This window comes from Calonectris borealis, chromosome 27 (assembly GCF_964195595.1).
Source record: "Calonectris borealis chromosome 27, bCalBor7.hap1.2, whole genome shotgun sequence".
Lineage (NCBI taxonomy): Eukaryota > Metazoa > Chordata > Aves > Procellariiformes > Procellariidae > Calonectris > Calonectris borealis.
In genome coordinates this window covers 5,280,756-5,293,250 of record NC_134338.1, presented here as the reverse complement: position 1 = coordinate 5,293,250, position 12,495 = coordinate 5,280,756, and the positions used below count along the sequence as shown (strand labels likewise).

The window sequence follows — 12,495 nt, the reverse complement described above, 5'->3', positions numbered from 1 at the left end:
TACTGGGAGCGACTGGGAGCTCCTGGCTGCTTACTGGGAGTTGCTGTGGGGCTGCTGCTTTGGGGGGGGGGGGCATAGAGCATTGCTGGGTGTCCTCAGCCCCCCCCCACCCCCAGGTGGGTTTGGGGGTGCTGTGTCCCCACCCTGCTGTGAGCAGCGGGTGCCCCTGCCTGGGGTTGGACCCCCGGGGCGCTGGCTGGGTGCCCCCCCCCCCCCCCCCAGCCCTTCACCCCTGGGCTGTGCTGCCTGGGTAGGGGCTGCCCTTGATGTAAGCCCCCCCCCCTCCCAATCTGGGGGGGTTCCCAGGGTGTAGCCCCCCCCCCCATGCTGGGTGCAGGGAGGCTCAGGGCACCCAGTGAGGGGGAGTTTTATTTTCTGGGTGCTTCTGGTGCTGGAGAAGCGGAGGTGAGTGCTGGAATAACGATGTTTGTCTTTGTGGTGGTCCTGGGGCTGTGCCCCCCCCCCCAGCCCTTTTTTTGGGGGTTCGGGGGGGGCCGATGGTGGTGAGCGGGGGCTGAGGGGGGGGAGAAGAGACGCTGGGATGGAGCTTGATTTTATTTTTGCCGGGTTTCCCTTCTCTTGCAGGTGGAGCGAGGCCCTTCGCAGCCCCGTGGGAGCAAACTGGGGGGGCTCGGTGTTGGGGCCCCCTGCCCTGGGGTGGGGCTCTTTGTAGAGCTGGTTTGCTCCGGGGCGGGGGGGGGCATGTGGCTGTGCTGGGGGGGCTGCCTGCGGCTTGGGGGGGCCCTTCCCTTCTCCCCCAGGCAGCAGGCGATGCCCTGGGGATGGGGCTGTGCCCGGGGCAGCTCCAGCACTGCCCTGGGGGGTGTGGGGGGGTTCTGGATGGCCCCCCCCCCCCAGCCCTAGTGCTGCCCAGGGGGGACCTGGCCCCCTCCCAGGGGTGTGGGGGTCCTGGAAGGGCTCCCTCCCAGGAGTGTGGGGGTCCTGCATGGGTCCCCCCCAGCCCTAGTGCTGCCCGGGGGGGGGGGGTCTGGATGGGTCCCCACGAGCCCTAGTGCTGCCCAGGGGGGGCTTGGCTTCCTCCCTAGGGTGTGGGGGTCCTGGATGGGTCCCCCCAACCCTTGTGCTGTGCAGGGGGACCCTGGCCCTCTCCCTGGGGTGTGGGGGTCCTGGATGGGTGCCCCCAGCCCTAGTGCTGCCCGGGGGGGCCCTGGCCCCCTCCCTGGGGTGTGGGGGTCCTGGATGGGTGCCCCCAGCCCTAGTGCTGCCCGGGGGGGCCCTGGCCCCCTCCCAGTGGTGTGGGGGTCCTGGATGGGTGCCCCCAGCCCTAGTGCTGCCCGGGGGGGCCCTGGCCCCCTCCCTCGGGTGTGGGGGTCCTGGATGGGTGCCCCCAGCCCTAGTGCTGCCCGGGGGGGCCCTGGCCCCCTCCCTGGGGTGTGGGGGTCCTGGATGGGTGCCCCCAGCCCTAGTGCTGCCCGGGGGGGCCCTGGCTCCCTCCCTGGGGGGCCCTGGCCCCCTCCCAGGGGTGTGGGGGTCCTGGATGGGTCCCCCCAGCCCTAGTGCTGCTCAGGGGGGCCCTGGCCCCCTCCCTGGGGTGTGGGGGTCCTGGATGGGCCCCCCCAGCCCTAGTGCTGCTCAGGGGGGCCCTGGCCCCCTCCCTGGGGTGTGGGGGTCCTGGATGGGCCCCCCCAGCCCGCAGCAGCCCTGTGTTTCAGCCTTGAAGATGCGTGTCCCCGGTTCCGCTGGAGGACGGAGCGAGGGGTGAGCTGGGGTGAGGTGTGGCTGTGCTGCTGGGGGGCTGCCCCCCCTCACCCCCGTGGGGTGCTGGGGGCAGTGGGTGCTGGGGTGGGTTTTTTCCTCCCCTGCAGCAGATGCTGGGATGGAGCTGGTGGGGGGGGCTTCCCCTGCCATGGGTGGCTGGACCCCCAGGGTGCCCCCCAGCCCTGGCTGAAGCCTCCCTTTCAACCCTGGGCTGTGCTGGGGTTGCCCTTGGTATAAGCCCCCCCTGCCTGGGGGGTTTCCCAGGGTGTAGCCCCCACCTTTTTCCCCCCCCGCCGTGCTGGGTGCAGGGAGGCTCAGGGCACCCAGTGAGGGGGAGTTTTATTTTCTGGGTGTTTCTGGTGCTGGAGTTTGTCTTTGCAGGTCCCTGGTGTGGTGGTCCTGGGGCTGTGCCCCCCCCCCCAGCCCCCCGGGGGGGCTCAGGGGAAGGTGATGGTGGTGAGCGGGGTGAGCTCCAGCGCTGGCTCCATGGGGGTGGGCGGCTGGTGCTTGGGGCCGGCGCTGGGCTGGTGGCCGTACTGGAACTTGATGCGGAGCTCCCCGATGCGGGACTGGGGGAGGATGTTGGGGATCCACTCGATGATGAAGGGGGTGGGCTCCTTCTGGGTGGGGGAGGTGTTTCCTGGGGGGGAGAGGGGGAGAGAGTGGGCCTGGGCCCCCCCTCTCCATCCCTCCCTCCAGGCCCCCAGGTCTGCTTGTGTGCCCCCCTCCCACTGCTGAGCACCCCCTCTGGGTGCCAGGCTGAGCTGTGTGGGTTGGGGTCTCCTGGGCCTTTGGGGGGGGGCCCCTCAAGACGGGTCCCCCCAGGGCTGGGCTTTTGCATGGGGGGGCTGCTGTGCAATTTGTGTGTGTTGGGTTTTTTTTTTATTTTTTTTTTTCGCAGGTGCCTGGTGAGGGGGGGTTAAAGAGGACGGAGTGCTGGCTGCTGGGAGGGGAGCTTTTGGGTGTATTTGTCCTGGGTGGGGGCTGGAGTGTCTGGAAAAACCTCTCTCATGTGTTTGAGATTTTCTTTTTTTTTAGGGTGGGGGGCAGGCACCAACATCTGAGACATCCGAGCTGTGGCTGTGGGGTTGGGGGGCCCCAGGGGAAGGCCCTCCTCTGGGTGGGGGCCCCCCCTTTGGGTTTCAGAAACCCCCTGGGTGGGGGTCTGAGGGGGGGCCCCTTATGACTGGGGTCCCTCTGTGTGGGTAGAGAAAAGGGGGGCCTTGTTAGTGGGGACCCCCGGGGAGAGCTGGCAGGCCCCTTGCTCCTGGGGACTGGCCTCCCAGGGTGGGGGGCTCTTCTTGCTGGGGAACCCCCCAGGCCCAGGCACTTAGAAGAACTGCTGGGGGTGGGGGACAGGGGGTCCGCAGCTCACACGGGTGTCTTGCTCCAGGCTTCGGGCAGGGGTCTGGGGCTGCTGCTTCCATGCTGGGGGGGGGGAGTTTTCTTGGGGGTGGGGGTGAGCTCTCCTGGCCCCCCAGGACCAGCTCTCCTGGCCCCCAGAGCTCCTGGGCCAGGGCAGCAAATGCTGGGGTTGCCCAGCTGCGGTGGGGTGGGGGCTCGTTCCCCCCAGGTGGGGTGGGAGCCCAGCTTGCCCCACTTACCCACTTTGAGGAAGGTCTTGAGCTCCAGGGGCCGGATGGCCGGCTGCTTCTCCAAGTGCCCGTAAGCCTCGGCGATGCTCTCCACCTCCACCTTGGGACACCTGAAGAGCTCGTAGGTCCCGTCCCGGTTCTGGATGAAGCTACGCGTGATCTCCAGCGGCAGCTGCCGGCAAGCACGGGAGCGCCCGGGTGAGGGGCTGGGTTAAGGGGCAGCGGCGGGGCCGGGGGGCTGCCTCCCCCCCTTACCTCGGGCGTATCGAAGATCTGCTTGACCTGCAGGACGTTGGTGATGTGCCACGTGTACTTGGAGAAGGTGCCCAGGGGAAGGGCGTCCTTGCGGACAAAAGCTGCGGGGAGGGAAAGGGCAGTGAGGGATGGGGGGGATAAGGCTCACTCCATGCTTTGTCTTCCTTCTCCCCTCTGTTTTTTTGGTGGCCTCAGCTCTCGCTCCAGCTTGTGGCTATCTGCCTTGTCTGGGCGGCAGCCCCTGGGTATTTGGCTTTGTCCTTGTCCGTGGGCTCTTCTCCAGGACTCTGTTAAGCCAGAGCTGCCGATAAAGGGAAGCTTAACTGGCACTGGGCTTAAGAAAGGTGCTTTGTTGCTGCTTTGTCTCTGCTGTGTGTGAAGAACGCCTGAGGTTCGGCTGGGGCTAGAGCTGGTGCTGGTGGTCCTGAGCAGCGACTTGTGCTCCTGCAGCACTGACACGATGCATTTAACTTCGCAGAGAGCCCCGAGCGTGTGCTTAAGCCTGGCTTTACGCTCCGTGCTAGTGTAGGAGAGAGCGTCTAAAGCAGCGAGGACGCTCGCCAGCAGCGAGGGCTGTGAACTTCCCCCGGGCTGGGTGGGGGGGGACGGGGAGTAAAGTCTCAGCTTTGAGCCTTGCTGGGGCTGGGTTTATTCCTGCAGCCTGGACTTGTGCTCTGCTGAGAGCTGGTGCCCACAGTCAGGCACCGAGCCTGCAGGCAGGCTGATAGCAGCTCCCGGTCTAACGGAGGCTGCGTGTTCTGCTTAGCTCCTGTCCTCTGCCCTGGGCCTCGCTCACGCAGCTTCAGTATTTCCCACTCGGCGGCAGCGAGGGGAAAAGCTGCTAAAAACCAGGGGGGAGTTGGGAATCTTTTCCTGGCTGCTGAGTTTTTCCTCCAAAAGCAGCCTGCCTTAATCCGTACACAAAGGGTTTCTATCTTACCCGTCGTGGAGTTGGGCAGCCTCTTCTTCGTGCTCCCGCTGGAGATCCTCTGCTGCAGCGCGTCGAAGAAAGCCTGAGGGATGTGGAACACCAGCGGCTCGGGCTTGCCTGTGTGGGTACGAACAAGAAGCCACGGGGCGAGGGTGAGGAAGAGGCAGTGCCGCGTAGGGGTGCGGGGGGCTGCGCTGTTCAAGTTCACTTTCTTTGCAACTTGAGATATTCAGCGATTCTGTGATCTTTCGAAGCAGTGACCCCCCCCTCAAGCTCTCTGTGCTCCAGGTGACAGCCCTGGCGCTCTCTGCTAGAGCCTCCACTCCCTCCATCGCCTCCCCAGCGTGTCCCTGCCTGCCTCATCCTGGGGGTGCGGCGGGGGGCTGAGCCCCTTGAGGCTTTTGGCCACCCTGTTTGGGGCGATGCTGCTGAAGGGGCCGAGTGGTGGCAATGCAAGTGTCCTTAGGAACCACAGACTCATTTAGGATGGAAAAAGACTCTTAAGATCATTGCGTCTGACCGCGAATGGAGCACAACAGACCGTGGCTCTTAGCTTGCTGGGGGCCAGCGTACTTGCATGCTTCCTGCGCTTAATGACACCTCGCAGGGACGGCTGCTGGATGGCATGATGTGTGTCTTGGTCTTATGCGACACGCTGCAGTGCTCTTATGTCGCTTGGAAAGAGCTGCTCCCCTTCAGGCATTTTTTGGGGTCCCTCTCTTTAGGTGAGCTCTGCAGCACCTGCCAGCCAGGCACAGCCGAGAGACTTACAAAGTACACCCCCAATGAGGATTTTTACAGATCTTTAGTTTGTGGAAGAAGTGCAAACTACGGAAATGTACAGAGAATAATGAAAACTGGGGCTACACGTCAGTTTTAGCAATCAGTTTTCATTAAAAATAAACATTGGCTCCTGCCCAACATCACAGGGTAGATCTCTCTTTACACGTACAGCTTTTTCTCGTGTATTTTCTTCCTTATTTTATGAAAGAACGGGGGATTCAATACGAGCTGCTGCCTCCATCTGGAGGACGGCCCAGAGACAGGCCCCGCTGCCTGCACAAGTCCCCTGCCGCAGGTGACGGTAGCCCCTGGCAGTCTGAATTCAAGCCTCAGTAACCTCTTAGGGCATTTCTCCCTTCCCTGGCACAAACACCAGCACCAGGCTGCTCATGAGCATTAAGCCCAAGTTCGGGGAAAGAATCAAAGCTGATAAAAACCTCCCAGGGCAAAAAAAAACGTTTGCTCAAAGCCGGGCAAAGCACTCGCTGCCCTTGGGGCAAATGGTCATTTAATGCTGCCAAGAGCTTAATGACAGAGCGGAGCGGAGTCATGCCCGAAGGCTCTCCCGAGGTGGTCCCCAAAGCCTTACCCTCAAACTGGTAATGCATGGTTTGATGGATGCGTTCCGTGACACTGGCCAGCCAGTCCTGGAAGGAGAGGGTCACCTGCGACTCGTCCAGCAACTGGCTACAGCCTACAAGAGAAAGGGAAGGGAAATCAGAATCCGCATCGGCAGACAAGTGAAGTGCCAAGCCAGACGGGCAGGAGAAATAACCGAGCCCAAGCCACACCGGCTGCCCCACAGGCGCAGCTCCTCTGTGGCCAGCTCCAGCCCAGTATTCCCCATTTTACCTGCACGAGTTTCCCCCAGCAGCGCAGACACCTGTGTTAGAGCTCAGCAAGACAACAAACAAAACTGTCTTTCCATCAGCTCATCGGATTAGACGCCGCTGCCTTGGGCACCTCGCTCCCAGGGCTTGGAAATGCCAGACTGCTTTAACAGCGGCGATCTGCTTTTAAACACCCCTCCATCTGCTCTCAGCGAGAGCCCCTGCCTCGGCACCGCGGTACAATTACGCCGTCTCACCCACCCCCGGGAGCGGGACCCGATGTCCTCACCCCCCGCCACGAGCACTGACATTCCCCCGGCGCGCTTGGGCATCTGTGGGAGCAAAACTAGCTCGGGGAAAAGGGGAAATAGGAGAGATTTGTACCACTTTCTAGGCCAAAAGCTAAGAGGAACAAAAGCACTAAAGCAAGGCTCCTACCCAGGCCCAGCAAGGAGAGCGGCTTTCTCTAACGCCGAGTCGTGGGGAAAACACACAAGTTTTCACTGCTTTGGACTGACGCTCCCCTCTCTGAACATCTAGTAAACGCGCAGCCATCTGCTCGAGACAGCAGTTATTACATCCGTGCACACGACAATCTGAGGCAGCCCCTCAGATCCCACCTCCTTCGCGGCTGGCACGCTCCCCGCACCGCACCGTGCTCGTCAGCGAGGATTCGCCACTAGAAACTGCAGCTACGACAAGTCCCCCCGCCCCCAGCAGCTCTGGACGTTAAAAGATGCTGCAAACACCAGCGGGGGCAAAAATACACTGGAAACCAGCTCACAACTTTGCCTGACCTGATTCGCCTATCCATTTTATCCAGGAGGGCACTTAATGGCATTAGGAGATATTTAATAACGCCTGCCCGCTCACGGCAGCACTGGCCTCACCACAAGACAACTTCTTTAAGCTTGCCCCACCGAGAAATCCACCCTGGGAGGACGCCAGCATCGTCCTTCTCTAACAACCACGCTTACGGCGAGCCAGAGCTATGCCAGCACCCCGAGAGACACGAGACGCACGCAGCTACCGGCGACACCGAGGTGCCCGAGCCCAGTTTTCTCCTCCTCGAGCGAGAGATGGACGGAGAGGGCTCAGCCGTCCCCTCCGCAGGGGTTACGGCGGCACGAACCGACCGGCTGCGGGCGCCCGAGCGCTCCCGACCGCTGGTGAGACGCGTGGCCGAGGCTTACCTTGTCTTTTCAGCGAGGAGGCGACGGCCGGCTTCTTCAGGCTGCTTCTCCTGGGGTTGCTGTGAGCTGGGTCTTGAGCCAGGAGAGGGCTGGTCGCCTGCGCCCCTGAGGGATTGTTTAAAAAAGCGTCAGTGTGCAAGTCTGGGGCTGCGCAGGCAGGCGTCCCTTGCACGGGCTGTCACCACAGCTCTTGCCACCTTAACACCACTGACGATCACTAAAAGACCCACTCGGACGCAGGGCAGGAGCGTGCCGGCACCCACAGCCTCTCTGAAAGCTCCCACCGGCACCGGACACGGCACGCGGCCGGCTACGAGTCCGGCAGATCACGGCGGGGCTGTCGCTCCCGAGGTCCTGCCAGCCGGGCAATAGCTTTTGGCTTCAGACCACGTCCGCCCCGTCCCGCAGAGCCCCCAGCGGACACTCACCGGGCGTTACATCCTTTTTCCTCTTCTTGGGTTTGGCAGCAGCCGCCTCCCCAGCCTGCACCGTGGATTCGGGGCCGCCGACCAACTGCGGGACCACGATCCCTTTCAGACCTAGGAGAAACAAGACTCTGTCCTTAAAAGCGTCTCAACCACGTGCAGCAGCACTGCGGGGACGTGGGGTCTCGCGTCCCCCTCCCCACGCCGGCACTTGACCCCCCCCCGAGACCTCCCAGCACACCCCAAACATCCTCAGAGAAACCCCAAAGTCCTCCCGGCCCTACAGACACGCTTCTTGGGGGGGGGGGGGGGAACATTGAAGCGAGCAGCGCTTTTTATTCACTCACATCACCCAGGTCGCTCTCCTTGGGGCGGATTTTTCACCTTTGGGTGCCTAAAGACAAGGTGGGATTATCTGGGCGCACCTATCGGGGTGCACAACCCCCCCGGGGGACTGGACCCGCAGGAGGGGGGGTTCACAACGAGCTGGGCTTCCCCCAGCGCTGCTCTGGCCCAAAGGGAAGAGGACACCCGGCTCCCAGCCCAGAAGAGGAACCCGACTCGCCCCGAACGCCCATCGCAGCAAAGCCTGGCAGGATCTGCACCCCCCCCAGCTCCCGGGGGAGCGCAGGGAGCCCCCGGCTCTGCTCCCACACGCTGGGAGCCCAGAGCAAGCTGCGGCCCGGGAGGAATCACTGCCCGCAAAGCTCCCTGCCTGCAGGAGGGAGCAGGAGATGAAGCCCCAGCTAACGAAGCGCCGACAGGCAGCAGACGCGAGGGCAGCTCTCGCCCCGCAGCCCAGGCGAAGCGAGGCAGCTGCCAGGGCAGGAGCGGGAGGGAAGGGAGCGGGTGGCATCAGCCCGACACTGCCCCTCGACACCCCCCCCCCCCCCGCCCCCCCAAAATCCTCTGTGCATCGCAACCGCCCCACCTACCGCCGGAGTCGTAGGCGAGGAAGTCGGCGAACTCTTGCGCCAGGCTCTCGTCGCTGGCGAAGGCGCAGATGCAGGCGAAGAAGTGAATGCAGCGCGGCGGCGGCGGCTCCTCCTCGGCTGCGCCGCCCTTGCCGGGCTTCAGAGCCTGGCAGGAGCAGGAGAACCGGTGATCCGCCAGCGTCTTCGCGCTCATCTTCTGGGCGAAGGAGGCGTGCAGGTAGCCAAGGCTGTGCTTCTGGCTGGCCTTGCACTTCACCACCAGGATGTTCTTGGTGATCCGCTGCACCAGCGGCCCCGTGGGCTCGGTCGCCAGCTGCCATATGGTTTGTTTGGTTTCGGGCGAAGCCTGCATGGAGTTGAGCACCGAACTTTTCAGGGTGAGCGGGGTGGCCTCCGTCTGGCAGTTCAGGGCCAGTTTGACGTGCTGGCACTGGTTCTCCACCACACCTTGCGTGGCTGCTTTCAGACACGACGGCACGTAGCAGCGGCCGGAGCTGAGCTGCGTGATGATGGTCCCGTCCACCGTCTGGATGGCCGTCTCCGAGACCCCCAGCTCCACAAAGCACCGGTAATCCGGTCCCCGATCCCTCTGCCGCACCGAATAAACCTGTAAGTCGGAGCCGGTGATGATCTTGACGGCGTCGACGCTGGGCTGCTTGCGCGTGCCGTAGCGGAAGACGGTCCCGCAGTTCTTGTTCTTGCAGCTCAGGCCTCGGGTGCCGTTGTAAGTGCCGCAGCGGGGACATTTCCGGATGCCCCGGAGCGTGGCCTTCCCCAGGTCGGACAGGAAGGAGGGGACTTTGGTCCTCACCGACGCCGGCTCCATCCTCGGGGGAACCTGGGCGGGCAGAGATCGGGGAGGCGGGGGTGAGTTAACAGCCTGGGGTGGCGGACGGGACGGGAGGGACAGCGGGGACGTGGAGGTGGTGGCTGTCCCCAGCAGCGGAGGGGACAAAGAGAGAGAGAGGGGGAAGCGACTGGCTGCCTGGTCCCGGCAGGACGGGCCAGCGTCCCTGCCGGTCACTGTGCCACCCTGCCGCAGTCCCACGCTGGCCACTCCAGCTCCTGCCTTGCAACCGAGGCCTGAAGTGACAGCCGGCTGTGACAGGACATGCCACAGCAGCGTGCCTCTGCCACAGAGCGACTAAGTGCCACCCCTGGAAGCACCGGACCCCGATGCCGCCACCCCGGTGCCTATTTCCCAGTCTCGGATGCATGGGAGAAAAAATGAGGCTAAAAAGACTGCTTCTGGCACATGCGCACTCGTGGCCGGCACCACAGGGTCACCCCTGGGGGGTCAATAAACTTAAATAAAGGACATGGGACATACATGGAGCTGCCCTCCATTGCGGGGGGACGCGCGGGCGAGGGGACGCAGAGCACAGCTGCTCTGAGAGACACCGAGGTGGAAATCGCAGCCCGGAGGCAGGGACGACGGGAGAGAAAACCCTGCGTGGACAGGAGAGAAATGGGGCGATTCCCCCTCCAGATCCACCCGGGTGAGGTTTTTGCACCAGGTTGGCAGCCAAGGAGCAAGAAAGCGACTCCCGGTGAGCCACTCCAGCGGTGGGAGAGCCGCTGGCCCCGCAATCCTGCCTGAATCATGGAATCATAGAATCATTTAGATGGAAAAGACCTTTCAGATCATCGAGTCCAACCGTTAACTCAGCACTGCCAGGTCCACCACTACACCATGTCCCTAAGGGCCTCATCTCCACGTCTTTTAAATCCCCCCAGGGATGGGGACTCCCCCACTTCCCTGGGCAGCCTGTTCCAAGGCCTGACCACTCTTCAGTGAAGAAATTTCTCCTAATGTCCAATCTAAACCTCCCCTGGCGCAACTTGAGGCCATTTCCTCTCGTCCCATCACTGTTACTTGGGAGAAGAGACCGACCCCCCCTCGCTACAACCTCCTTCCAGGGAGTTGTAGAGCGATGAGGTCTCCCCTCAGCCTCCTCTTCTCCAGGCTGAACACCCCCAGTTCCCTCAGCCGCTCCCCATCAGACTTGTGCTCCAGGCCCTTCACCAGCTCCGTTGCCCTCCTCTGGACACGCTCCAGCACCTCCATGTCCTTCTTGTGGTGAGGGGCCCAGAACTGAACACAGGATTCGAGGTGCAGCCTCACCAGTGCCCAGTACAGGGGCAGGGTCACCTCCCTGCTCCTGCTGGCCACACCAGTTCTGGTACAGGCTTCAAGCACTTCTCCCCTTCCCCTGCCCAGGCTGGCACAGCGCCCTGTCCCTGTCACGCCAGGACCCAAAGCGGGCTGGTAGGGGTGCCCGGCACCACTCAAACCCCGCACACCCCTGCCTCCTCCCGGTGCTCCCCGCTATGACCAAAACCCTCTTTTTGGGGCAAAACCAGGCACTGCACGCAGAGCCAAGACTTCAAGCCAGCCTTTGCGCCCAGCGCGGGCAGCGGGCAATAGACAGAGGGATGTTTATTGTCACTGCCAGAGCTGCCACGTCGGCACCGAGCACCTTGAGGTGGGTGTGAGGAGTCGCATGGGGTGCCGAAAAGCGGCTCCCGGTGCTCCTGTGGCGATTTCAGCCATTCCCAGGCCCTCAACGGTTATTTCCACGGAATAAACTCTGCCAGTAGCGGGAGGTGGGAGCTCCCGGCTCGACTGCAAGGGACAGGGCACAGCTCAGGGAACCGGGGGTCTGCGCTGACGGAGAGCGGGGCACTGGCATCCCCCGCGGGGGAAAGGAAGGGCCGGTGCGGCCGAGGAGCCCAGCCGCCCATCCCTCACCCAGAGCCGCGGGCAGCCAGAGCCCGGGTGCCCGGCCCCGCGGGTGCCCCCACCCTGACGGTGGGGAGCGGGGCTGGGGCACCCGCGGGGCCGGGCACCCGGAGCGGGGCCCCCGCTCAGCCCGGGTCGCCTCACGACCAGGCCCCGGCTCGCCTCAGGAGCAGGCCCCGGCTCGCCTCCCTCCTCCGGGCGGCCTCAACGACAGCGCCTCGCCCACCCCCGGCCCCACGGGCGTGCGCTGCGCTGACGTCACTGCCGTGGCGTCGCCGTGACGTCGCACCCCGCCGATCACGGGGGGGGGCGGGATCACGGGGGCCACCCCCCCCGCCCCGCCGTGCTCCCCCCCTCGCCCGCCTCTGCGCGCCGTTTCCCAGCATCCTCCCCGCCCCCCCGTGATGTCACTTCCTGTCCCGCGGGCGCGGGCCCCCCCCCATCCCCTCCTTACCTGGGCGGCGGCGCGCGCCCCCCGCTCCTGCCCGGACCGCCGCGAGGGCCCTCAGCGCCCCGCCTCCGCCATGGCGCCCACCCGCTCGCTCCCATTGGTCAGGCGACGCCACGTGGGGCGCCGCGGCGGCCGCTGGGAGGTGTAGTCCGTGGAGGCGCCGCAGCGCGCATGCGCTACCGCACCTCCGCGGACTACACCTCCCAGCGGCCCTCGCGGCGCCGTTGCAGCAAGAATTGACCCAATTTCGGCCTTTTTCCCCCTAGATTCCCCGAGCAGCCGCTCCCCTCCCGCCCGCTTCGGCCCGGGGAGGGCGAGAGCCGGCCGCGGAGACAGGGAGTAAGAAAAGAGAGCACACAACGAGCTTCAGTTTGGGTGGGTTTTTTTCCTTTTTTTTTTTTTTTTTTTCTTTTTTTTTCGGGTTTTTTTTTGCAATTTTTCTGAAAGCTGGTTAAGAGGTAGGACAGAGAAGGTCGTTTTTGGCCTCCGAATAGGTTTGCAGAGCTCCGGTCACCTTCTGCTACCCGGGTGTAAAGCACTCACAGCACAACCCGGAATATTGGGGGAATTTCCTACAAATATTTAAAACCAAGAGAGGATAAACTTTGTATTCCAAGATTACCAGAGCGTGTATT

At 63.7% G+C, this 12,495-nt stretch overlaps 1 protein-coding gene across 1 annotated transcript; it reads right to left on the bottom strand.

The window, feature by feature from the left end:
* Positions 1-2,041: 2,041 nt before the first annotated feature.
* Positions 2,042-11,957, bottom strand: C27H2orf42 (chromosome 27 C2orf42 homolog). Its single transcript, XM_075174735.1, has 9 exons — positions 11,864-11,957; positions 8,667-9,504; positions 7,735-7,845; positions 7,307-7,411; positions 5,873-5,977; positions 4,510-4,617; positions 3,570-3,670; positions 3,324-3,486; positions 2,042-2,359 (listed from the first exon to the last, which is right to left on the bottom strand). Exons 2-9 carry the CDS (start codon positions 9,490-9,492, stop codon positions 2,157-2,159), a joined length of 1,722 nt encoding a protein of 573 aa, XP_075030836.1. The 5' UTR covers positions 9,493-9,504; positions 11,864-11,957; the 3' UTR covers positions 2,042-2,156.
* Positions 11,958-12,495: the final 538 nt, after the last annotated feature.

What these genes read in the sequence shown, in the direction of transcription:
- C27H2orf42 (XM_075174735.1), bottom strand. Translation starts at nt 9,492, where the DNA reads ATGGAGCCGGCGTCGGTGAGGACCAAAGTCCCCTCCTTCCTGTCCGAC. An exon ending in CATGCATTACCAGTTTGAGG is followed by an intron (nt 4,618 to 5,872) that starts GTAAGGCTTTGG and finishes GTACCCACACAG; the next exon opens with GCAAGCCCGAGCCGCTGGTG. An exon ending in AGATCTTCGATACGCCCGAG is followed by an intron (nt 3,487 to 3,569) that starts GTAAGGGGGGGA and finishes GCTTGCCGGCAG; the next exon opens with CTGCCGCTGGAGATCACGCG.